The 25,239-nt window shown below is 38.1% G+C and overlaps 1 protein-coding gene across 8 annotated transcripts in view; it reads right to left on the reverse strand.

The window, feature by feature from the left end:
* The window catches only part of LOC137340045 (fibroblast growth factor receptor 2-like), a 132,866-nt gene that overhangs the window by 20,391 nt on the left and 87,236 nt on the right, over nucleotides 1-25,239 (reverse strand). For 6 of the 8 annotated variants that reach the window (XM_068002258.1, XM_068002259.1, XM_068002260.1 and 3 more), the window contains 5 exons: nucleotides 23,498-23,621; nucleotides 11,637-11,827; nucleotides 10,991-11,141; nucleotides 7,922-8,118; nucleotides 1,236-1,384 (listed from right to left, as the gene is read on the reverse strand). In XM_068002258.1, the coding sequence (XP_067858359.1) occupies nucleotides 1,236-1,384; nucleotides 7,922-8,118; nucleotides 10,991-11,141; nucleotides 11,637-11,827; nucleotides 23,498-23,621 (812 nt within the window). Of the gene's footprint in view, nucleotides 1-1,235; nucleotides 1,385-7,921; nucleotides 8,119-10,139; nucleotides 10,285-10,949; nucleotides 11,142-11,636; nucleotides 11,828-23,497; nucleotides 23,622-25,239 lie in introns of all 8 variants that reach the window. The other 2 variants (XM_068002263.1, XM_068002256.1) reach the window with 2 other exon arrangements.

Consider the following 25,239-nt stretch of genomic DNA (forward strand, 5'->3'; position numbering starts at 1 on the left):
TCTTGATAGATAAAATGGATGTGAAAAGGGTAATAAAACCTGGGCCATCCTTAGCAAGCTCCCAATGTTACTAGCAGTCGTCTTGATATAAATTTTTATGTGAGCAAACAGTGACTGAATAAAATGACCTGAATCTTAAACAATCTAGCACTATTAAGTTTAAATTTTGATAAATTTGATGGCATGGGGAAACACTCAGAGAAAAGGCTGTTTCCAGTGGGGTGCCGCAGGGCTCGGTACTAGGTCCTTTGCTTTATGTGGTATACATTAACGATTTGGACTTAAACGTAGGGGGCATGATTAAGAAATTTGCGAATGACACAAAGATAGGTTGTGAGGAGGAAAGCTGTAGACTGAAGGAAGATATCAATGGACTGGTCAGATGGGCAGAAAAGTGGCAAATGGAGTTCAATCCGGAGAAGTGTGAGGTAATGCATTTGCGGAGAGCAAACAAGGCAAGGGAATACACAATAAATGGGAGGATACTGAGAGGTGTAGAGGAAGTGAGGGACCTTGGCGTGCATGTCCACAGATCCCTGAAGGTAGCAGGTCAGGTAGATAAGGTGGTTAAGAAGTATTATGGAATGCTTTCCTTTATTAGCTGAGGCATAGAATATAAAAGCAGGGTTGTTATGCTGGAACTGTATAAAACACTAGTTAGGCCACAGCTTGAGTACTGCGCACAGTTCTGGTCACCACATTACAGGAAGGATGTAATTGCACTAGAGAGGTTGCAGAGGAGATTTATGAGGATGTTGCCAGGACTGGAGAATTTTAGCTATGATGACAGATTGGATAGGCTGGGGTTGTTTTCCTTGGAACAGAGGAGGCTGAGGGGTGATTTGATTGAGGTATACAAAATAATGATGGGCCTAGATAGAGTGGATAGGACCTATTTCCCTTGGCGGAGGGGTCAATAACCAGGGGACATAGATTTAAAGTGAATGGTAGAAGAATTAGAGCGGAAATGAGGAAATTTTTTTTCACCCATAAGGTGGTGGAGGTCTGGAACTCACTGCCTGAGAGGGTGGTAGAGGCAAAACCCTCAACTCATTAAAAAAGTTCCTGGATGTGCACCCGAAGAGCCGTGACATGCAGGGCTACGGACCAAATGCGGGAAAGTGGGATTAGGCTGGGTGGCTCGTTTCTCAGCCAGCGCAGACACGATGGGCCGAATGGCCTCCTTCTGTGCTGTAAATTTTCTATGATTCTAAAATGTCACGGTGGGTACTTACTTGTCCCGTGAAAACTCCCATTTTGGATCTTCGGGCAGTTCATATTCCGAAACTCCAGCCAGCATTGGTCCATCCGTGGATGAGAGGCGTGTAGTAATCCGCACCAGAGGAGTATTCGAACTCATGGAGGAGCTGGAGTCGGAAGAAACCTGTTTCCAGCAACAGTGAAGAAACAAGATATTGATGATCCCCACTGTCACAATACAGTGCAGTTAACTACATTTGTATTCTAGGCTATCTCAATAAAGTGTCTGGGTTTATTACATGAATACGCTTATAGGGGAATTTTACCCACCCCTTTCAGGTGGAAACTGAGCTTGGGGCGGGGGGGAAGGGGGGCAGTTAAAATGGAGCAGGAGACATACCCACTGGCATTCTGCACAATCCTGCCAACTGCAATTTTAAATTTCAGGCGCCAAGTACAACCAGACTGCAATATTAAGCCCAGGCCTGTGCAGAGAAGCCTTCATGACATCTCTGGCAGGCCAAACCTGCAGGGTACAGGAGCTGGGGCCAGTAGAGGCCCAACACGGTAGGCATTTAAAAACATTTTGTGCTTTCTTTGTGGGCCAGGAGGAGCAAGAGTGGTCCTCTTGGCACCACAAGAAAACTTTGGCCCTCCCCGATTGCGATCGCCTCTGGATCCCCCCATTTACCACCTACCTTAGTGCCGGGGACCGTTCCTTCTGGTCCCCGGTGGCGGCCTCCTGCCGCAAGTTTTTAACGGCCAGGCAGGTAGCCGCTTACCGCCGGCTTCCCTGCCGTTTTGGTCAGAACGCGGCCAGCAGCATGTTAACGAGGCCTGGCCGGTAAAATCGGCTGGGCCTCCCCGCTGCCGCCCCCGTACGGCTGGCCGCTCGCTAGGCCGCGTTCCCGCCCGGGAGTTAAAATGGATTCCTTGAAGTATAAAATCAGCCAGTTAACAATTAGGTAGGTTTATTATACATCTTGTTTGTTGAGTAAGGAAAAATACATTTTGAATTTTAAGTTTTTGAAGAGTTTGGGAAGTTATAGAAAGCTGCAGCCTTAATTTAGGTGTTTACAGGTGCAACTGACAATTCAGCTGAGGGTACATTTAAACTGTTAAATTTACTGCCAGGAAAGACTCAGGAATGGAGTAAACCAAAAGGGGGAAGATCTACTGTTGTACCAGTTAATGCTTTGCCCCTAAACAAAAGACTGTGAATTTGAATCCCAGCCTCGACCAACACTCAAATCTGCTTGCTTTATCTGGGTGTGTTTTGCCAGTTCTCGCCTAGGCTGCTAAATGAAATACTGGGTGAATGTGAAGCATTATATCTCTGGAGAAGGAAAGTCTGTCAGGAATAGTCCTGCCAGCAGAAGAGCTCATCCTGCCAGGCCATCGCACAGCTGCACTGACGTAGCCAGCACACTTATAAAAAATGCATCCATTAAACCAGGCGAGATCTCCAAAGTAACACCAAATTTTCTACGGTGATTACCGCATGCCTGAAACTATCATGCCTGAAGGGCATTAGCTTCAATCTTTTAGTTGGATGATATTATATCATAAATTCAAGGCATAAATTTAGGATTAGTACTTAAAGTAGAAAGGAATATTTTAAGCTAAAGGGTTATTAGGATTTTGAAAACTTTGCCACAAGTAGTTATTGAAGTCAAGTCAATCACAACATTTAAGAGGGAATTATACAGCCACTTGACGAAATTAACTAGTTTATAGATATTAAAGGACACAGAGGAACAGGGAACTGGCATTATAGTAGATAGCCCAACAGAGATATGGGGGAAGCGATCATCACCACTGGCACAATGGGCCGAACTGCCTCATTCTGTACTGATGGTGTTATATGTCTGCTAGTGGCATAGAGATATATTCTTTTAGCAAACAAGTTTCATTTAATTGGTGTCACCATTTTATAATTTAATTCCCTGGCATACTGAATGCAGCTTTACAAATGGTAAATAACTTTTGTTGGGAGAGAAGGGTATTTTGAATCCACATGTGTGTCATTTTTGGTTATTTTTCTTTTTAGTCTATTACACCAGTCTGTTGGCAGTGCTACAACCAGCTATGGCACATTTGGTTGTAATTTCTATTACGTGCTTTTGCCCAAACCATGGACTGCAGCTCTTGGAGCACACATGCTATGAATGTTTGTAATAGGGCACTTGAAACTCCTGGAGGTCGTCCAGGCAGAGATTTTTCCACAACTTCACCTCCCATGAAGGTTTTTTTTCTCTGAATGTGCAGTGTGAATCACATTTTTTTATAGATAGATATAAAATTACAAAGTAATTATCATGCATTGTGTGTAAGGTCCCTAGTTTTAACCAATAAAGTCCCAATGAATGCAAAGTATTGAAGTCAGTGAATATTTTCAGGGCACCAAGAAAACATGAAAATTATAAAGCTAAATGCTATCAAAATATTTTCACCAGCAGCTCCCTGCAAGTCCATCAGTCTGATTTTAAAAATTGAAAATTAACTCTCAGCTACACCATGTCGTCAAAGAACTCGTGCCCAAGAGGTTCAGAGTTCCTTTTCTGGGTTGACTGTGAATCAACTGCTTCTATGACTGAAACTTTTTTGACTCAATTTTCACTTTTTTTAAAAACAAAAAGCATCAGGAAAACACCAAATTTGGTGATATCACAAGACTGTTTTAAAAAAAAGCACCAAAATCTAGAGAGCCTAGATAAATGTCTACAAACTTCTGTCAGTATATTTCCATTTCATGTGCTACAGCTAATCAAATATTACATTTTTAAAAAAACAATGCAAATGTCTCCAAAACTGCACATCACTGGAACAAGTTGAAGACTCATACTGATGAATGGAACAGTTGACAAATCAATTTTCAAGTAAATTGCTCCAAAGCAAATGCTTTGACTAATCTAACAAGAGCATTGTTTGATTGGAGTAATTCTTGCATATAAAGCCTATAAACAATGCCAGCACATTCCTTGCTTGATACAGATAACAGCACTGCAACGAAAAATGGACAAGGAAAAATAGCAAATGTTACCCTCGAGTGTAAATTGCTTCCACTAATGAATGCTGCTGCTGACAACAGGCACTCTCCCTCAAATACCACCGAAAAAACTAAAGCCAACTTAAGAAAATAGAATCACTTTTCACAAAAAAATTATTCTAATATGCACCCTTAATGATGCCTACATTAAAAACAGCAATTAATTTACGCTGTTAAAACTGGATGAAAGGCTGAAGATATGTAATTTGGGGTGACATCTGGCAGTTGGAGGTGACAGAATGGGGTCATGCGTGCATACATAGAATTCCTTTGGTATTATCACATCCTGTCACTAGGGTTGCATTCCATGTGCAGCAAATAGGGTTTAAGTCTTTAACTATTTATGGACTACAGAACCACATCAGCATCAAAAATGAAATATATATCCTCAGAGCGAATTTTCAATAATTACATTTTCCAATGATTAATTTTAATGTTTAACATGAAGCTGAAGAAAATTATTATGGGATTTTAAAGTATGTATTATGAAAAATGCTAAAGAAATTCAGTACTCTCACGTTCATGAGTATGGAGCTTATTTAGAAGTTTTATTTATAAAATACCATCTTAAAAACAGGCCCACGAGATCATTACAGTTTTATCATTCGGGAAAGAGGCAGTCTGAGGCAACCCACAGGCACAATTGTTAGTTTTGGTGCAAAATGACAGAGCTGGATTTGAATTCTAGTCTAGCTAATGTTTACAATTACACTCCTGACTACCTTCCTTCTCTTCCCTCCCTGGAGTTGCTGCTTTCGGCCACGGTGTTTAAAAAAGCACCTTTTGCAAGAGAGGTACCTAGCTGACACAATAGGATGGGAAACTGACATAGGTTCCATTTTTGGTCACATTTCAGCAAAGCCTTACACCAGCTTTCCAAAGAGCAGCATTGGTGAAGACCATGGAGATGTCCAGGATGACTGTGTTGCATCTTAGTTACAGGATGTGGACTCTAATGAAACTTGAAAAAGGGGGAAAAATACATCAAGGTTTTACTTTTAAGGACTGTCCCTTACCACTTAGCATTTCAATCCTCACCAGATTTCTGCAACTCCACTTCTATTTACCTGATAATTAGTCCTTTTGAACAGGATGTTGGCATCTTACAGACTGCACCCAATTGGTTTGCATGAAAACACTGTGATCACTTTCATTTGAACCTTCTAGAGTAATGGCCCTGATTTTAACGGGTGAGTGTGAAACTCATCCACTGCTGCAAAAAATGAAGGCTATTTTAGCTCCCAGGTCTCATTTAAACCCTGCTGGCGGGAAGTGGCGGAAAATTGTGCAGCCCGGAGCCCACTCACTGACACAGGGTAGGTGACAGGATCAGGTTCCACGGGTGCCTCGTGTTCCGGAAAGGAGGGGGGTGGGAAGAGAAATAGTCCAAGGCAGGGGAGGCCTAAGCTTTCTACAAAGGAAAGAAAAAAAGGTACCTTTTTCTGCCTCCACTTCTTCTCAGCAGGTCCTGTCTGACCTTCACCTGGCGGGGAAGCTGCAGTGGCTTCCCCACTCAAATTTCAATTAAAATAGAAGTCGGTTCTCGATGGGGTCATCGGGAGCGGACATGCATATGTAAAGATGGACCCCGTCGGCTTTGGGCCAGCGTCCCTGCCACCTGCTCAGAAGAGCAAGTTAAAATCCTGGATGGTGGGTCCTTGCAATTTTTGGGAAGATAAGTAACCTGGGCGATTTTAACTGCCCACCCTCTCAATTTCCACAGGGCGAGTAGGGTTCAAATTGCCAGTGTGCTTTTTATACAAAAAAGTTATCCTTCACATAGATCCCACCAAAGGAAGGAAACAAATAACCAGCTAATCTGCTTTTGATGTTGGTTGAGGGAGAAATCTTGGCCAGAACTCCACTTTCTTTGAATAGTATCATGGGATGGTTCAGATCAACCTGAGCAATGTAAACAGCCAGATGTAGTCTCTTGTTTAACATCTCATTCAAAGAATAGCACCTCCAACAATGGAGTACTTTCAGTATTGTGCTGGAGTACTGGTCTAGGTTACATATCAAATCCAGGAGTGGGGATTCAATCCACAATCCCTGACTTAGAGGTGAGACAGTACTACCAACTGAGCCAAGCTAACACTTTGGTCGATTTTATCCTGTGCGCTGCACTTCTAACTATTAGCTTATTTATACACAAAGGTCCCAAAATCCAATGTCTTGCCATAAGTCTGGTGAAGCAGAACTCCCACCTACCCAATCAGACCCAATGCAGGGTGTGTGGGGAGGTGATGGAGCAAGCCCTGCTAAAGGCAGAACGCCGTAATGCCATTCCAACATGCAGTAATTTCGAACCATGGATCTAAAAGGAACCAGGAAGAGAACCTGAAATGTCTGAGAGAGGAGTAAATATGATTCTGACTGAAATTAGGCTCAGGGGCGGTGGGGGATGGGAATAGTGGGAGGCAAGAGATCTGCCCATATAGCAGCCAGGACTATGTGGAAGTTGCACCAGTAGTGAGTGGCAACTAAACCCCAGGACCCTTCTCTAATGATGGACAAGGTTTAATGACCTCACAAGGTCAGCAAAGTTAAATGTGATTGCTGTAGGCTGCTGTTAATGTATATTTTATACACGTCATACAGTAGACCTGTATTTATCCTAAAAGTACATTCAGAAATCTAAGGATGCACTGTGCACTAAATGATCTATAGTGACCTAGAGTGATCTGCACACGCAAGACTTCAATTAAATGGATGCAGCATCCTGCAATGCACGCATGCCCGTAGAAGCTTCATTATTTCAGTGGGAAATCCTTAAGAAAAGTGATGAGAATTCTTAATTAGTTGTCAAATTCAACAGTCTGTGATTGACAACAAGCATTCTTTTGTCACGCAGGAAAAGATTGTGCACAATTCCTGAGAAGGACAGGGTACAGGAGGAGGGGGGGCAAAGCAAATCTAGGAACTCACTCAGCTAATGCTGTAGGGGATGGAGATGTGGGAGGACCTGTTTCCACAGATAGTTTTTGCAGATCAAGTGCTAATAGTCATAGATCAGAAATGGGGTGGGATGTCCTTCTTTGGGGTGCAGTAATAGTGGGGCAGACTGCCACCCATCCTTCCAACCCTGCCATAATCCCAGACCATTTTCCAAGGTCAGGATTCTTTTCCCATGCAGGGCAGGCACCGGAGGGAGCATCACTGCAAGTCAGCACTTGGTACTGAATGATAACATCCAAAACCACTACCTGGATGACAATAAAGTGAAGATTCTTCAGCTTTCCTTCTTTGAGTTATAATTACAGGAGTATAAAGATTAAAAATAAAGTTCATCATAAAAAAAAAAATTCCTGTCCATCAGCAGAAAGAACTCCAGAACAAAAATAAAAACATTATTTTGTATTTTCTCATTTAAATGAAACATCTATTTTTGTTGGCAAACATCATTTTACCGAGTACTATTAAAATGCCTAATTATTTGATAAAGGCCTTAAGGAGGGGGAAGCAGCTTGACATTAGAAATATGGGCAAAGCCAGAGGTCTGTTTAAAAGGATAGACAATCTTTTGGTTAACATTGGGAAAGGAGGGAAATTTATCATATTGTATGCTCACATCTGAAAATTGACTTGGAAGTCTGGCAATAATCTACGATAAAATGATCATCTAACTAAGTCAAGTAAAGGTTTTTGAACTCTTTATCTACTTTCTGTTACCTGTCTGCGCAGAGGGATGCGTTTGGTCAGCTTGTGCACCGTTGGCTGGGCGTTAAAATCTGGCTTCTTTGCTGTGGTCTTCATTCGGCAAATAATAACCGTCACCACCATACAAGCGATAACAAAAACACCAATGCAATAGATAGCTATTTCCAGATAGTCAGGAGAGGTCAACCCTTTTGGTTTGTCTTCAGGAACTGGATTACACGTGAAGAAACAATTGCGTCAAACATTAACATACAGATTCACACACGATATTGTAACTGAAAAAGAAGTGAAACATTATTAACAGTACCAATACTACTCTTCATAACATTTTCGCTAAAAGAAGAGTAAATGCTCCACGGATGGCTTCATGGGTAAAAGATGCTTCCACTGCGATACTCAGCCTTAACTAAACTGGAAAATTCCTGCTGCACGCTGAGCTAGCTGACCTCAGCTAGTACAGAACCAGTGGTGTTACAACTGGCCTCAGCATTCCCAGGCTAGCGAGGGAAAAGTTCCCTCTCCTGTTCACTATCTAGTGGCTCCTACTAAAAAGTATGTGCCTGTAGATACCAGGTGAGAAACATCATCCAAGCTCTCACATTAACAGCTGAGGTATCGGGAGGGCTGCTGATATCTATGGAATTACATGACTTGAGAAGAAGGAAGAAACCAAGGGTTGAGGAAGAACCAAGAGTACAATTGTGGTAATGATATGTGCACCACATTCTGAAATGATAGAATGTGCAAAGAATTACGACTCCCCACATGGTGAGTTCCTGATCTTGGCTGGGCCATCTGGGGGAACTTAATAGGAGGCGAGGGCACTTACCAAAAGAGAGAAGGGTGGGGTAGGGTGGGGTGGGGGGAAAGCAAGGTAACTTAGTCATGTTCTTGCACCTCTTAGCATCTAGTTAGAGAAACTGGTAGAGTCCTTTCAGAGGAACATCTTCCAATTCTCTCGATTGTTAGAGGGGAAAACCTATAATGGCAGTAAATAACAAACAAAAGAGGAAACACAAACAAAATAAATAGATAAATAAATAGTACATTAGTGATTTCTTCAGCCTGAACATATTGCAAATATTTTTGTCTACTACTACAATTGCATTATGAATATTGATATTAAATTTAAAACTTTACATGCTCTGGTGCAAAGTACAAGACATTTATAGCCAAAGGTTAAAACTGAATCAGCTTGTTTTGTTAAAATGATAAACATTCTGTTACAAAGTTTCATGTATTTCACACAAGCAGTACACTTCAACATGTTAGACGGTGCCTCAAATTTTATCATTATCTTACATCTACGGCATAACATATTTAACATAATGAATGCTGTTCAAGCTTCTGCCATCCATAACAAGTAGTATTGCCAAAAGCTACCAAGCATAAAATGCCCTCTGAAGGCTTTAAGGTGAAACAAGAAGCAAACAAAACCAGAAACAATCCCAGATTCCTAGTGAAAGCAAAGCTGCGCAAAAGGTTTTCGCCTGATTGTCTGTGTGAAATTAGAGACTACAGGAAAGGTTTGTAGCAGTTTTAAAGAGACAATCATGTTACGTGGTGAAAAACCTCAACTCTTCATTCAAATCAAACACTGTGGTTGCAGGTCACTTTCTCCAGGGAGAAAGGATTAACTGTCATTGCAACCCGCAAATCTGATAACCACCATTGTTCAATAGAATTGAAGTTTCACAAGGGAATTACCGAGCAGGTGCAGTGCGTTGAGGACCGATAATTGAGAAAGTTTCATCTGAGTCGGCTTGTGTAGTGTTAACTTTCTTCCCCTGCCAATTATCAATCAGTTAAAACACCACTGATGACCATTTCTTAAGGAAGAGAAACAGCATCAGATTCAACATGCTCAGTAAGACTTTGCATGCCCTCGGCTGCAAATGAATCAGAACCTCATTTTGAACGCATGCAATCACTGAAGAAATAAAGTTGATTCATTGAGTGAATTCCCAAGAAGTAACACTGCTCCGTTACAGAAGGGGAACTGGCATTACAATGGCAAAAGGAGCAACTGTCAGTGTGACTCACCTCTTAATTTATTTTCAAATATTTTATATATACATATAATTATATACAATTATCTAACTATAATGATGATACACAACTGGGATCTTGGGTTTTTTGCATTACAATTCTACTGCCAGTTCCACAACAGAAAGCAGTGTCAATTTTGCATTAGGTGAAAGATGAACCATTGAAAGAAAGCCATATGTACCTGACTCAACTGTCAACCATGCAGAGTGATGTGAAATCCCAATAGAATTACCCGCCAAGCATGTATATTGCCCAGCATCCTCAAAAGTTACATTCCGTACATAGAGAACCTCAATTTCTTTGTCCGTAGTGTTAACACCGGCAGTCTAGAAGAAAAAGGGAAGCAAAAACAAAAAAATATACAAGCAAGACAACATGAAATATTTGTGGACAGGGATAACAAACCACTACCACTGCTTTACAGCAGAGGTGCAGCAACCTGATGGAGTTATGTACTCCCTATCCACAACCCTTCATCCAAAGCTTGCTCCCAACTCCAAGCTTGTTTTATGGAATAATCACAGATACCCGTCACCATCTTTAACTCACCCTTCTAGGCATGCAATTTAATTCATGGAAAAATAGGCCCATAATAATTTGTTTTCTTTATCCTATTTTGCTTAGAATAAAGGAAGCACGAGGTGAAGTAGGAGGTAAAGCAAATAAAATGGGGAAATGGAAATGTACTATCAGCTTAAGAGGCACGGAGTTAAACAGATACATTTAAATATTAACAGGAGGAAGAGAAAACTGCACAGAGATGAACAAGACAGAATAAGTTTAACAGATGAAAAATTCAACCATTAGGTATAGCAAGGGATAGTTTGGCTACATATTGTGGGTATTTTTCCATGTCTAGCGTGCATCAAGTTGCATCATGGAAAGGAGGTTAAGGGACCATTAATAACCCAAAGCCCAAAGATCCCGTAAGTTGCTTGCAATCTTCCAAGCATCTCCCAGCATGAATCAGCCGTTTCCCAAATTCATTTACCATGGGCAGAGCTTTGTAATTTGTTTCCTGAAAAGTGTTACCTTTTAGGGAGAATTGAGCAACAGTGAGCCAACCAGACTGATTGACAACTCCAATATAATTGGAGACCTTACAAATATATTCTCCACTGTCCGCCTCAGTCACATTGTACAGATTCAGCACTTCTGCATTGGAACTATTTATCCCCGAATGCTAGAACAAACCAATAACAGAAGGTAACAATATAACCGCTGTTCTAGTATGGACGGAGCTAATATCCCACCACCAGCATCAGTTGTTTATAAGAAATGGCTTCAAAAAATAAATAAAAAACTATTTTCTCTACCAAAATGTTCGACAATCTTGTGGTATGAAGGAATAGAAGAGCAAGTAATATCAAAAACTAAAAGGTTTGAACAGTTCATACCAGTTTTCTTCAGCATATTTTAACACAATTTAAACTTAAAATGCATTGTAACTGATGTAGAATATAAGATATCACTTTTGAACAAAAGCAATACAATTAAAAAAAAGACTTGAGATAGTAATCATAATTAGTGTAATATAAAATAAATTGGATATTTGCAAACATTTGCATTTAAAAATGTAACTTAAATATGGATATTCCTTGCCCTTACTGCTAATGAGCCATCACTCTCTCACAATTTTCATTACAAATATTCATAAATTCTTGTTGAATTCTCGAACCTTTAAGATATGGACGTAAGGGGACCCGTCTGGACCATATCTACTGCCATTCTTTTCAACATGCTTCAGCCATTGTATATGGGGCTGGGCATCACTGAAAACTTTACACACAAATTCCACATCACTCCCCACCACCACAGTCTTGTTAGCTGGTAATCCTGCTTGAAGGATAGGCCTGTGGGGTGACCGCTCTGAAATAAATTTGAAAAAATTTTTTAAATTTGCATTGGTACATACATGAATGCAACGAAATGCAGCATATTTTGTTATTGCTCAGATCTTTACATTCCATTAATACATTTAAAAGGAAACAATTGTATGTTTGATAAAATGGAGCTTGTTTGAGTTTCTGCTTTGACCCTACTCTCCCCTTCAGAGGGGCCAAGTATGTTTTTGTAGAGAAGTTTTGCACTTTTTAAAATCAGATTTAATCTTTGTTGTTTTCATTGGATTTTAATTTAAGTTGCATAGCGTGACTGGTAAATTGACTGAGAATGATTGATGAGGATATTTTAAATCAGAGAAAAATCAGCTAAATTAAAATAATTACAAAAATAAAATTTTACACCAATTTAGCTGCTTTGTGGTGTAAATGAATATAAAAGCTATGTTGAGAACAAGAGATATGCTACTTCAGCTATTGAGAAGTTCAGTATAAAATTATGCCACACAGAAATATAATTTTAAATATATAGGTAGTACTCAAGTGCGTGCCTGGTTAATGAAGCTATTCCTTTTTGTTTTTCCATTACATGTGAAGCAACATCCTGCTTTAATAGCTATGAGGCTTGTAAAAAGTATCTAGTTTAAAAAGCACTGAAACTCCTTTAAACTTTGGAAAAAGAGACCATAGAGCACCTACAGACCCCCAAAGAAAACAATGGAGGTACTAGCAGAGCACTTTTAAACATGTACAAAGAACAAGCTCAGAAACACAAATGATAATCAACACCACTATCTATGTTACTTTTATTAGCTTGCCAGCATTTCTAAATGGGTGTTTTGAATTTGCCAACAGATTCTTTCACAAGCAAACATTTTGATTGCATTGCAAAGAAATGGTGTCCCTGGTTAACAATAAGACCTTTGATATAGTCAAACATATTTGGCTAGCTGCAGACATCTACTGGGAATTAATTCATGGGGCAACCTTGCCCTGTTATAAGGCCACAGTTAGCTCATTTGAAGTGTGGTACAATCACTGAAATGTTCTCATTCCTACATTCATATGTTAGAGGTCCACCTAACCTCAAGCCAAGGATTTCTGCTACTGCTCTGAACAATCAACTAAAAGTAGCTTGCAGTTGCCTTCAGGTTAATATTAAAAAGCATTTTCACTTTTCTCAATTTTCAGAGCAAAATATAAGGTCGCAAATTGGTTCTTAACAAGAGAATTTAGCTTTCCATATAAATGTATCTTGTGCTTATTTAAAGGCCTTTAAACATACTGTGCCCAATCATCCGGACATACGAGCTTTTTATCTGAAATCAAAGTATTTTTGTTAATATTATTGAATATTAACAGACTAAAGATGATTACTTGAATAGTATGAGAGACTAAGAAGTTTATGTTTCCAGGAATAGTTCTGAAATGCCCATTAACAATGACATTAACCAAGATTTTCAAAGAGACGAATGACTCCTGTCTGAATCTGTCTGAAGATTAATTATAACTTGGTGTTGTAAAATTGTTTACAACTGTCAACCCCAGTCCATCACCGGCATCTCCACATCATGAAGATTAATTGGGAAATGAGAATGCCTCAGATGCTGCTTCCCATCTCAAAAACAAAAAATTGACATGTAACAGTTAAAGCCGAGTATTGTGATTGGACAACTATCAGTTACATTACTGTATCGGACGTCTAATTGTCAATCATTGGCCCAAATATGAAGATGATCCTGTAGACATGAGCATTTGACAGTCATTAATTTTCAGGTTGATTTTTATTTTCGGCCAATATTCAAGTGCTGCATGTCACTAAACACATTAATAATCCACAAGGGACGAGCACCACCATCATATCTGTGCCGAAATAATTTCAGTCTTAATACAGCTCAATTTTATTTAAAACCTTAGCAAATATGCACAGATTTATAAGTTAATGCTTGGGTGTTTAAAATGTATTTGAAACAGACCTACTAAAGCCTGCTTTACCCCTTAGGAGACTTCTCGTCTCAGTTCAACTATACTACTGTGTAATTTACACCATGGACTCAGAGTGACTATTCTATTTGTTGCTCCTGAGATTTTGGACTTTAAAGTATCACAAAAATAAAGCTTTTTAAAAAAAACTTTATGCAGAGTACAGTTAGCACAATTCAAATAAATTCACATAAAAAGTTAAAAAGATGTGCAACATAACACATTGTATCTGTTCCTCATTTGGAAATTTTACTTCCAGTTCAAACAGGCCAATGTAAAAAAATGATAATCCAATTTACAAAAAATAATGTTTACACAATAAAAAAAAATGAACATTTTTACAGCAATTCCTGGTGCCATAACTTCATGCGCCAGAGCTCCAGTGGGGATAGATCTCCCCGGGAAAGTATTTCATTTATGAAACAAAGGCTATAATTGTTTTCCTAAGGATATGAGATATAGAGATAGAGCATTCTTCATTCCACTTTCTACAATTAAACATGCCTGCTGCTGACCAAGGCCATCAGTCCCTGAAAAAAAACCTCAGGGAACAACTAAACTAATTCCATTGTGTTTGTTCAATGATGTGATGAGGTGAAGTTGAGAGTGACTGGTGTAGGAGGAAGGGCAATGGATAAATGAGGCAGCTGGTTGGCACTGGGGCTGCCACTAATTAATGTCATAGAGCTGCAGCCAAATATTAAAAAAAACTCTTGCCAGCTTCATGTCACTTTTGCTTTTCTTCTACAATCATAATTCAAAACTTGACACACCATATCCCTCAAAATACTGACAGCCAGAAATCTGTGTTTTGTAATATTACAACACCCACAATGCAAGTTGATAATCCAATGTAGAAAAATCCATAACTATTTGACAGATTTGAGAACAATATAAGATTTTACATTTTGAGTCCAGGTTCTGGTAAACTCAGGCAATCCTACTTTTTCAAAATGGACTGCATATCATATTCACAAAACAATTCATAGAATGTACCAAATGTCAACCTAAGAAATATATATTATTTAATAATTCATGGAAATGTATCATAAAGCTGTTGGTCTGTTAGTTCTCCAAAGATGATTAGGGTTAATAGAGATTTGAGGGTGAAAAGTATTAGACTATAGCAAACATGTTCTAACTACACTACATTTTAGAACTATCAAAAAGATAAAATGTCTTCAACATCATGTTGGCACTACCTTCATGTTAACCGGTGAAAAATATTACTGTATCATGTTAAATCCATATATATTTAACCATATGTAGATATATTGATTGCAACAATATTTTATTTTATTAAAATGTTAATCAAAGTATTTCTAAAGTTTTTTTTAATCTAACTATCTAGGCCAACAATACGGACATTATCCCTTTAAGAGGTGTGTTAGGCTACCAGCTCAGGCCTCTTCACCATTTAAACCCCTTTGGCTTTCCTGTCATGTTGTACATTGCATCACCTTCTGCAAAAATAGCAGGTGAATTTTACTAAACAATGTGCAATAAAAATCTACTGCAGTAATAATCTTACCAGTTTATCCAGGATAAGGCACATGCTTAAGCAACAAGTTTAGGCTCTTCTCAGCAAAATAAAAAGTCAGTTCAATCTCTTTCTTTCTAGAAATAAAATGGCAAGGAAGCAGAAAAACTGTCCAAGAACTTATGTGTTTCCACAGTTCCAGTAAAAATCTGGGATTCTGGTGCAAAAGAAAAAAAATCTGGACCTCCCTCCAAATCTAGGAATGATTTAGAATTAAAATGTTTAGGTAGTTCAAAACTGGATGCCAAAAAAAGGAGCTGCCAAAAAATAATAAATTGAGACCTTAACAACAAAAAACTGTCAGACTTCATTTTTTTCATTTTGCACCAACAATTTTAATTTTAGAACCTAAGTTTTAAATTTTAAAAAAAATTACTTTTCATTTTTATGGTTTCTCCACATTTTGTACTATTTCTTGGCCAAGGCACCTACATCCAGATGCCTGTCAATTCTGCTTTTGAGCTGGCAGGTGAAGGGACGTGAACAAGCAGCAGTGGGTAATTCTTCCTCATTCCCTAGATATATCTAGGGTTGTGGTTTGTGGTGTTTATTTTCTCAGGGGAGTCAATGGAAAGTAAAACCGGGCGATGTATAAAACGGACAGCCGATCTTATCGCACCAGTTTCCCGCTGGGTGGGTTTGGTTAAAATTACATCCCCAGGTGTCATCATTTATTTTTCATTTGCACCAAAATCAATGCTTTATTTTTTGCATCATTATAAAAGTATAGAGTAAAATGAAATGAAAACCACAGCCCTATTTATAAGCCATACATTGTACATCCTTGAGGAGCAGGGCCTTAAAACAAAGAGGTCTGTGGAGGAGTCAGGAATCCCATGGACTGGAAATAGAATTGTATTTTTAAGTTGACTTGGCTTTTATTTGCTGAATCAGCTTTATTATGCTCATCCTTCATATCAGAATTAAAAATATATGACAATACATTAATCAAGAATTGCATGGAATATTTGAATTATTCTTTTAATGTTAATGAAGAAACATTGAAGTATAAATTAGTCTTGGATGGTGCTGCAAAACGAGCGATAGCAAATCGGAAGCATGTTTTGCTCTCCGCCCGATTTTCTTTTCCATTGGAGAAACGGGCTGCTAATTCACTTTTACCTATTTACTACTACCACTAAAGACGGATTTATACCCCATAGACTTCTAAACATTTTTATGGGTTGGGGGTGGGGAAGGATTACTCATTTTAACCTAAAAATTTGGAAACTTAAACGCATAATATAACGATTAGTAGAGTTTGGCGTTCAAATGCTGTCATTGGTTGACTTTCGCCTGTTTTAGGCTGGCTTGCAATGCACAGCGCTGGTCTGGTACAATCTGTCTGACATGAAGGAAGTACACCTCTTAATGGCTAATCTTTGAGCAGGTGGCAGGCAGGGAGAAGTTAATGACCCAATCCCAGTGCTGAGGGAGGAAGTGTAAAAAGGGATTCAATAAAAAAAAATGATGGAAACCACATTTGAGAGATTCATGTCAGCTAGATGATCATTTTGAGACACCATCAAGGTCACGCTGACCTGACTAACATTACATTCAGACATCATTAGAGAGTCTGGAATGTCTGTGGTCACACTAACCTGTACATTACTAATATTCGTGGTCATTTTAGTCATAAATAAAAATACAATCCTGCATCTTAACCACCATTCTCAAGTGGTTTCAGCCTGTATAACTGTAACTGGTTAAACAACATGCAATAAATTTTACTTTTGTAATGTAATTAACTTTCTAACCTCTGACATCTTAATTTCTCTGCAGTATAACGTTTTTTGTTAATAAATTTAATAAAGATTTTAGGGCAGGATACCAACAACTTAGTCAGTTTTGTTCCTCTTTCCAGCATCCGAGGCTAGGCGAAGCAAACGACTGAAATGGAGCCATTACTATGTCTGTCCTTGTTCCACATGTCGCAAAAAAGTTCAGCCTCAGAATTAGGAGAGTGCAGCTTGCTGACGTGTTACAGATCAAAATGGTGGACCTGGTAGAGTAGCAGCTTGCCATTATATTTTTAAAAATATATATAAATAAAAGCACAAAAAACAAAACCTTCATTTTATTCACCCTAAGATTAAATCACAATAGTAATGTTACGGCAAACAAACTCAATCTTGGCAAAATGACCGATTTAAATTGATGTTTTAAAATGAAGTATAAAAAAGTCTCCCCTATAGCCAAACAATCTGCACTCTTGACCAGCTATGTGCTAATGTACATTTCTAATTTTCATGGAAAAGTGCACTGCACAGCAAAACCATTCCAAAGAATTAAACCAAGCTGAATGCAAATAATCAATGTGACTTCAGGGTAAATTCACAAAGGCAAATGTTTACCATCACAGTGTAAGGCCTAAGGCTTAAAAACACGTATAAGGAAAGCAGCAGAAGATGAGGTTACATATAGTATAGAAGTTAGAAATAATACTGAATTTTAATCAATGTGTCAACTCTCCTGCCTATATCTTCAAATTATTATTTAGATATTAGAGCAAGGCCCTTGTCAGATAACATCAAAATGGAAGAGCTCTCTCCAAGACGATTTGCATAATTATTGCTTATAGCTATGCAACCACAGCCAGTGCCAGGTGTGAATCACATACCTTCAGTTGTCAGTGGATTTAATAAAGACTCTTTATTCACCTCCCAACAAACTGCCTGAGAGCAAGTTGTGGTGTAGATTCCTTTGTGCTTTAGTCCTAGTCTCTTCTTGTTTTAGGCCTCATGCTCTGAGGTAAATACGTCAAACTCAGTCTCATTACTGTCAGGATTTAGTCAACAACTATATATTGGCCTGTCAAAAGTGCATGTTGGAGCCACTCAGCAGTGCGCCATTTAGAAATTCCCAGACACTAGCAACGTATAAGTACAGGTATGTACATTTGCCTAACAGAGTACCCTTTTTCCCCAAACCCCAAGGGCTAAGTTTTAAGCATTCTCATGACAAAGTTATGGTAATGTTAAATCAATTCCTGTCAGGACTAAGCTCAAATGGGACTGATACACATTTTTAGTGGAAAAAGGTGAACCAGCTATCTAGAAGAGCAAACTCAGTTTAAAAGCCAAACTTTGCTTTTTGGGATTAACTATATAACAGGGTGAAGTAAAACAGAGCTGACCCGAAAGTGGTTTTACACAAAAGCCTATGCAACATGTATTGCCCTGACTACTCATATACATCAGCCTTTAATTAAAAAGGTCTTTGTGAATATAAACTCTGCTTCACGCTATGGCAGATGCATGTTGTTTTTTGAATTCACCCAATAAATGTGACAATGTAACATTTTAATGAAAAAGCAAAAATGTTTTACTGTTTTTTTTACTTAAAAGGAAAATCAGATCTGTTAAATCAGATCTGTTGAACACAGGATTAAAGTTTTACGGGCTTCAGCATTAAATTGCAAATAGCAATGGCAAAGCATAAAGACGCTGGACTGATAATGCTTCTCAAAGCAAAGTATATTGTCTGGTCTTGGAATGGTGGCTAAAAAACAAATTATTTTCCCTCATCAAAATTTCTCAATCTACCATCCCATTAACTGCTCATGGCTAAATTTCCTGTTCACCAAGAGCTAAATTATCCATTTCCTCCAGAGGTGAAGCCAATCTGAAAACCTGTTAGTGAGACAGTCGACAGCAGTCCTTCAGCTTCCTCACTCTAATGGCCTCCAAATGACTCATCACATTATGGAGAACAAGGTCAGAAATACAATCTCTGTTGTTTTCATGGCGCTTTAACGCCAGGGGCCTACTGAGAGCTATATTACAATCTTAGGTATTAGGATAATTATTTTTATTTTTATTTTAATTATGCAGTCATTTTTTTCACCAAACAATACACATCGCTCTGGAATCTCATCCAACAGGTTAAGAAAATAGTTGATACCTGCATATCTCATATGTCAGACCTGCTATGCAATTTCTTGGTTGACATTGGATGCTTACAATTATTCTCTGTGAAAACAGAAAACCTAGATTTCTGCACTACCCTGTTCATTCTGCCAAGCTATCTTACATTTTGGATAAGCGTATTTAGTGAAAACATTGTACATCATAAGTATACAATAAATGGAGGACAAAGACTTTGAAGGGAGTGACAGACTCATCGCTTACAATATCTGGAAAATATAACCAAGCAATTATGAAAGCAAGCAGAATGCTGCGATATTTAGAGAGAAATCAGAGCAGATGCCGCCAGAGGTTACGCTGCTGTTTTACAAAGCACTGGTCAGCTCACACTTGCAGTACTCAAACCTGGTCCCCATAAAGGAAATATATACAAACATTGGAGGGGGAGGGGAAGAGAATAGCAACAAGACTGATCTCACGTGTAGAGAGAACGAGTTATGGGGAAACATTAGAGAAACTCAAATTTGTCCATAAAGACAGAATATAGTTAAGGGAGGGCTTCAAATTATACAAAATATTAAATAGCTCAGATTAAGTAAACTCAGAATTTTACTTCAAATTAAGACAGATAAGTAGGACCAAAGAATTTAAATGAAATTAGAGAGAAATATGCTTAAAAATAGATATTAGGAAACATCTTACACAAAGAGCAAAAGTTTAGAATATTCTCAATAAACACGAGAGATGTTCAAAATGTGAATGGATGCTGTAATAGGAGAATTAGGGTGTTACAGGGATGAGTTTTGATAGCCGAATGGCCTATTAACATCCTTGACTTTTCTTATGTTTATGTAATTCCTCCATTTTAAAAAGTGTTAATGGTACAATGGCCCAGCAGCTTTTGTGGTAGAGAACTGGAGCAGATGTTTAAATCCCAGCCTCCAATGACCTATGAAATCATCAGCTCTAATTGGGCAGATTATACCAGTTCACGCCAAGGTTACTAGATACAGAAACTGATCAAGAGGGTGTTCTGAAAATTCCTAAACTGCTAATATCTGAAATGTATTCAAACATTGCTGCTTGTTAAACAATTAGCTCACCCCTCCCTTCAACACAACCTGAAATGTCATTGAGGAAGTATTAGTTATACAGCTATACATTGTATCACTTTCTAATTAAAAACTTAAGTTATAAAACTCACATCAAACTGAAGAACTCATTAATAACTATAATAACTAGGAGCATGTGATCTCTACATTTCATTTGGCTGAGACTTTGAGGTTTGCTTTGGAATCTAGATTTTAAACCTACATTTGACATCTTAATCCCAATAAATACTTGGCCTATACACTTTTTATGCCAAGTGATTGTAAACAATTTGCTGTACTCTTAGCATTGTGCCCAGAATCTTATTATTTAAAATTTTTCATGTAAAACAATTGACCATCAAATTAAAATCTCTATCAAAACAACCAAATTGGTAAATTCAAATTTTAACACAATTAGAATAAAAAACATAATTGAATTTTCTGAGCTTGTAGCTAGCAGTTCAAAGATGGTGTGTGTATGAAGAATCATTGCTCATTGAGTATTACATCACCTAATCAAGGTTTGATCAGTACTTGATTTGCTGCCAAAGACAACTTAAAATTTGGAATTCTAATAATTATGCCAACAGCAAACATTAAATCAAAAATGACAAGGCAGCCAAAACGCTTCAAGGGAGGGAGTGAAATGAGATCAAACTTCTGTGACCAGATGCCAGAACTATTAGAATCTCAATAAATTTCTCTTATTCCTACTTTTAATGTTCCATGGATTTGCTCTCCAACTTTGCTGCTCATTAAACACATAAGTCTTTCACCAAAGGCAGTCAGTTTTCAGCCTGTTTCCAATCTGTAGACTTCTCCCAGGCTGTTACCAATACCACTTTGTGAGCAATGCAAATTGCAATTCAGCAAGTTAACCTGCACCAAAACTACAATGCTCCTCATCCCAGCACTCACATTCCCACCCCCTTCACCCCAGCCACCGCTTTCTCAGGTTAAGAGTGGCCTTCCTCCAGATTGGCATTCTATTAGCAGCCTGGATAAGAACTACCAGAATTCACCCAAGCAAAGAAATTGTTGGGAGTAATGGTGAACTTGTAACCTAGCTTGGGAGCTGAAATCATCTCCCTCTTAAGCTACTGGGCAGGCTTGTTCTGCAACTTTGTACAATGAGTGTGTGAATATGTATGTATATATATATATATATATATATATATATACACACACATATACATACACACACACATACATATGTGTGTGTGTATAAGAGAGAGAGACACACACAGACAGACAGAGGAATTTAAATATTCAGTCCATCTCCATTACATTGAAGTATGGTTACAACAGTTGCCTGGATCAACATGTAACTACCAGATCAGTCATCCAAGAGCCTTCATGGTACGGGAAGGCTGGCTGTACCAGAGTTAATTGTCATTTCTGGTTAATTGTTCCACTTATCTAAACTGTTACACAGATGTGAGTTTTAGTTAAACATTTATATTATTGTTTTGGTGGTATGTCACACATTAAAATATCACCAAGATTGTAGATCTATTTGAAGCAAATTTAACTTCTAATCACAAATACACTGGACCACAACTAGATCAGCTTCTAAGGACCTAAGAACGAGTGCACGTAAAAAAACCAAATGAATAAAAGTTTACTTGAACGCCAATAATGCTGTTGCACGTGTATTGTTTTGCCTGACACTTGAATGATGGATGCGCACTAGTTCAGAATGCCAACACCTTGTTTTACAGTAATATTCAACTGGCAAATGCTCAGTAGCCAATCAGGCAGAAACAAATCTGGACAGATTCAATTGATATCTCCAGACTACTGATTTAGCAATTTCACAGCTGCCGTGTTAATTCTGAGAACTTCCACAATGTCACACACTTCTCTGTTTTTGCGAATCAAAGTGATTCGTACCTAGTTGAATAGTGTTGAGCACTTGCAATCTACTGAACATGGTTCCTACACTGAAGAAAAATACTTAACGTAATATGTTAGATTAAGTTACTTTTGTTATTTTAAAGAACAGGCACAAACCATAAAAGGAGTTAGGAGATGAATGCGAACTTTAGATAGGATAGCTGACTGAAACCTTTACATTAGAGAAGGCCACCTAATCAAAAATACTTCCAAAAAAAACCAAATTTGAAATAACGGTCCACAAAATATGCTTCATGTACCTTTGCATTCTCATTGGAACTCCTTTTCATGCAGATTTTAAGAGACACCCATAACATCCCATTCTAAGTAGGAACATTTCATTTTATTTAAAAGTTAAGAATTTTACTGACTCATAAATGTATAAAAAATGTATACATAAAAAGAAGCAATCAAATTTAATTTCTTTGCAATGAAATCCTGATCATGATAAAGGATCTGATTGTGTGGGTTTCATGTTGCTGTACTACTGAATAAGCTGGCCAAAGGCAAACTGCATCAAACAGTGCCTTTGAAAATATGACTTATTTCAGCTCAGAACTATTCTATTTATGGTTTCTCTACCATGGATGAATGCACGTTGTGAAGTCATTATTTGGCAGAGCGACAATTGTTTACATATCTCACAAAGGTGTCTCATAACAGTAATTGTTGAACCCTTGAATTATGCTTTGGAAAAAAAGTAAAAAGTTATTGTATGGTTGCTTTGTACAAAGACACTATAAATCTGTGCTTGTGATAATCATTTTTTTTTTACCATGCAATTTTCCAGCACTATGTAACTGCCTTTGCACTTCGCTGCCTTTTCTGTTGAGTGATGCGTTCTTTTTTCCCCTCTAAATGGACCATATACAACATGGAAAAACACAGCTGAAAACATGGCAACTGACTGAATGACTAAAAAAGCTTAGCTCTGGTGATTTTTTTTTGTTTAGAGGAAAACAGCTGTAATGTGGATTCAATAGCAATTAGTGGTTAGTCAGGCCTTTACAGTTTCTTGTAAAGAGAACCTGCACACAAAATAAAATTCAAAATTTTCTACCCATCACAACAATCAAAAACAAATCTGGCATTGTGCAGACAGTACTTGTTGCAAACAATTTTTTAATAGTTTATTAGGTTCCTGTATAATCAGAAGCAGTAGAGTTAACAGGCATTCTGCTGTCATGTTCTAACATTGAACCTTGTGATGAATAATTCTTTCATATGCTATATTGACAAAACAAATTTACTTTGCATCAAAACCGGCACAGATTCTTATGTTCGACATCATCTCCATGTCTGATGATTAAATGTCAACTTACCTACTACATCTAGGTGATATGTATGATTTATGGACCCATAGGGATTTTCTATCACACATGTATAGTTCCCCTTATCTGATGGAACAGCACTTTCCAGAATGAGGCTCCAATGGGGAAGCCGAATCTGTTGGAAAACAGAATGATTTTTGTCTCAGAGAGCTTTAACCACATCGAATTTTAACCCAACAAAATGTCTGCATTTTATTCAGTAGCTGTAAACTAAATTTCAGAAGTTATCCAAGTGCGCTCTTGCCACAATTTATACTTTAGTGGTATGATTGTTCCTCCAGGAGTATAATTGTTGGAGGCTTTGGATGCATGGATATCACTAGAATGTATTTTTCCAATAGCAAGTAATTTTGAGCCCAATGGGTCAATACAGAAGATGATGCAATACAGCAGGGTACCCATCATGTACCGGGTTGCTATACTTCAGTATTCATTAGTCCTTCTTATAGGGTCTCTTAGTATATAAACTCAATGATAGGTAATAATTCAGTATGGTTAGATATTATCACCCTCATCCTACTTCCTTCTTTTTGCTTTAAACTGACTGAAATACAAACCTATCATAGCAGAGAAGACCAGGACTACTTTTTTTAAAATTTTAGAATGGGTATAGGAGCTATATAAACTTGACACCTCCCCATACAAATGGAATATATATCTCCTGTGTGTGACTCAAGTACAATGCACACAATTTAAATTATTCTCACCGTTGTACCCAAAGTTGCACAATGGTCAATATAGAAATTGTTAATGTGTAATTTGGTGAATATTTTGGCATGTTATTAAGATTTTGGATCAACAATCAAAGATTACCACCAACAGCCAAATTTTTGGCCACATGCAAAATATTTTGGAAATATTGTGAGTGCATTTATTCTTATAAAAGGTCCTGTACTATGAAGATGTGACTGGGCAGAATAGAGGTAATTTCTACCTAATACTAACGGTCAGTACAGTACTGGTGCAAGCTGGGAGAATGGCTGGAGTGCCTGATGTAAACACATTCACAGTTTATAAAGCAAAACAGGCACTTGCTTTTCTGCTATAATGGGTGTATACTTCAATCAGTTTCAAGTGCACAGACTCAGGATCTGGAATTGAAATGAGTGTGAGTAGAATATCTTATAGTAGCAAAGCACATCATGTGTGTGGGTAGAAAGCACTGTGACAGAGCAGTGCACCTATGAATGGGTAGAATGCCTCATTGTAGAGCAGAGCATTATATATGTGGGTAGAATACTCCATGCTAAAGCAGCACATAGTGTGTTCATGCACTCAAAAGAGGACGGAAATGAGACAAAATAGGCAGATGTCTGTGTTTTATATCATAAAGTTTTCAAATAAATGCAGTTAAAATGGAAGCCATCTTTTCTTCCCAATTTTCAAAATGAAAGATGGGAGATGAGTTGTCAACGGGACCAGGCCAGTTGATTCATCTGGAAATTAGTAAGGATATGGGGGCTTGGTTCTAGATGCAGATTGAATTGCACACAGTCAAATTATTAATAGGTACTCAGAACTCAGATTGTGTTCTGCACATTACCATTCTATGCAATATTTCTTACTATTACATCTTTAATCATGGATGACTGACAGCTCTGACTTTAGACGCCTTTAGACTGGAAAAGTACTGGAGAATTCTCCGACAGTCTTTAGTTCTGGCAGGTAATATGGATCTCCATTGATCAACTGAGATTCACATCAGCCACGTGGAACTTTGCACCTGATCTACC

This window comes from Heptranchias perlo, chromosome 21 (assembly GCF_035084215.1).
Source record: "Heptranchias perlo isolate sHepPer1 chromosome 21, sHepPer1.hap1, whole genome shotgun sequence".
NCBI classification, from domain to species: domain Eukaryota; kingdom Metazoa; phylum Chordata; class Chondrichthyes; order Hexanchiformes; family Hexanchidae; genus Heptranchias; species Heptranchias perlo.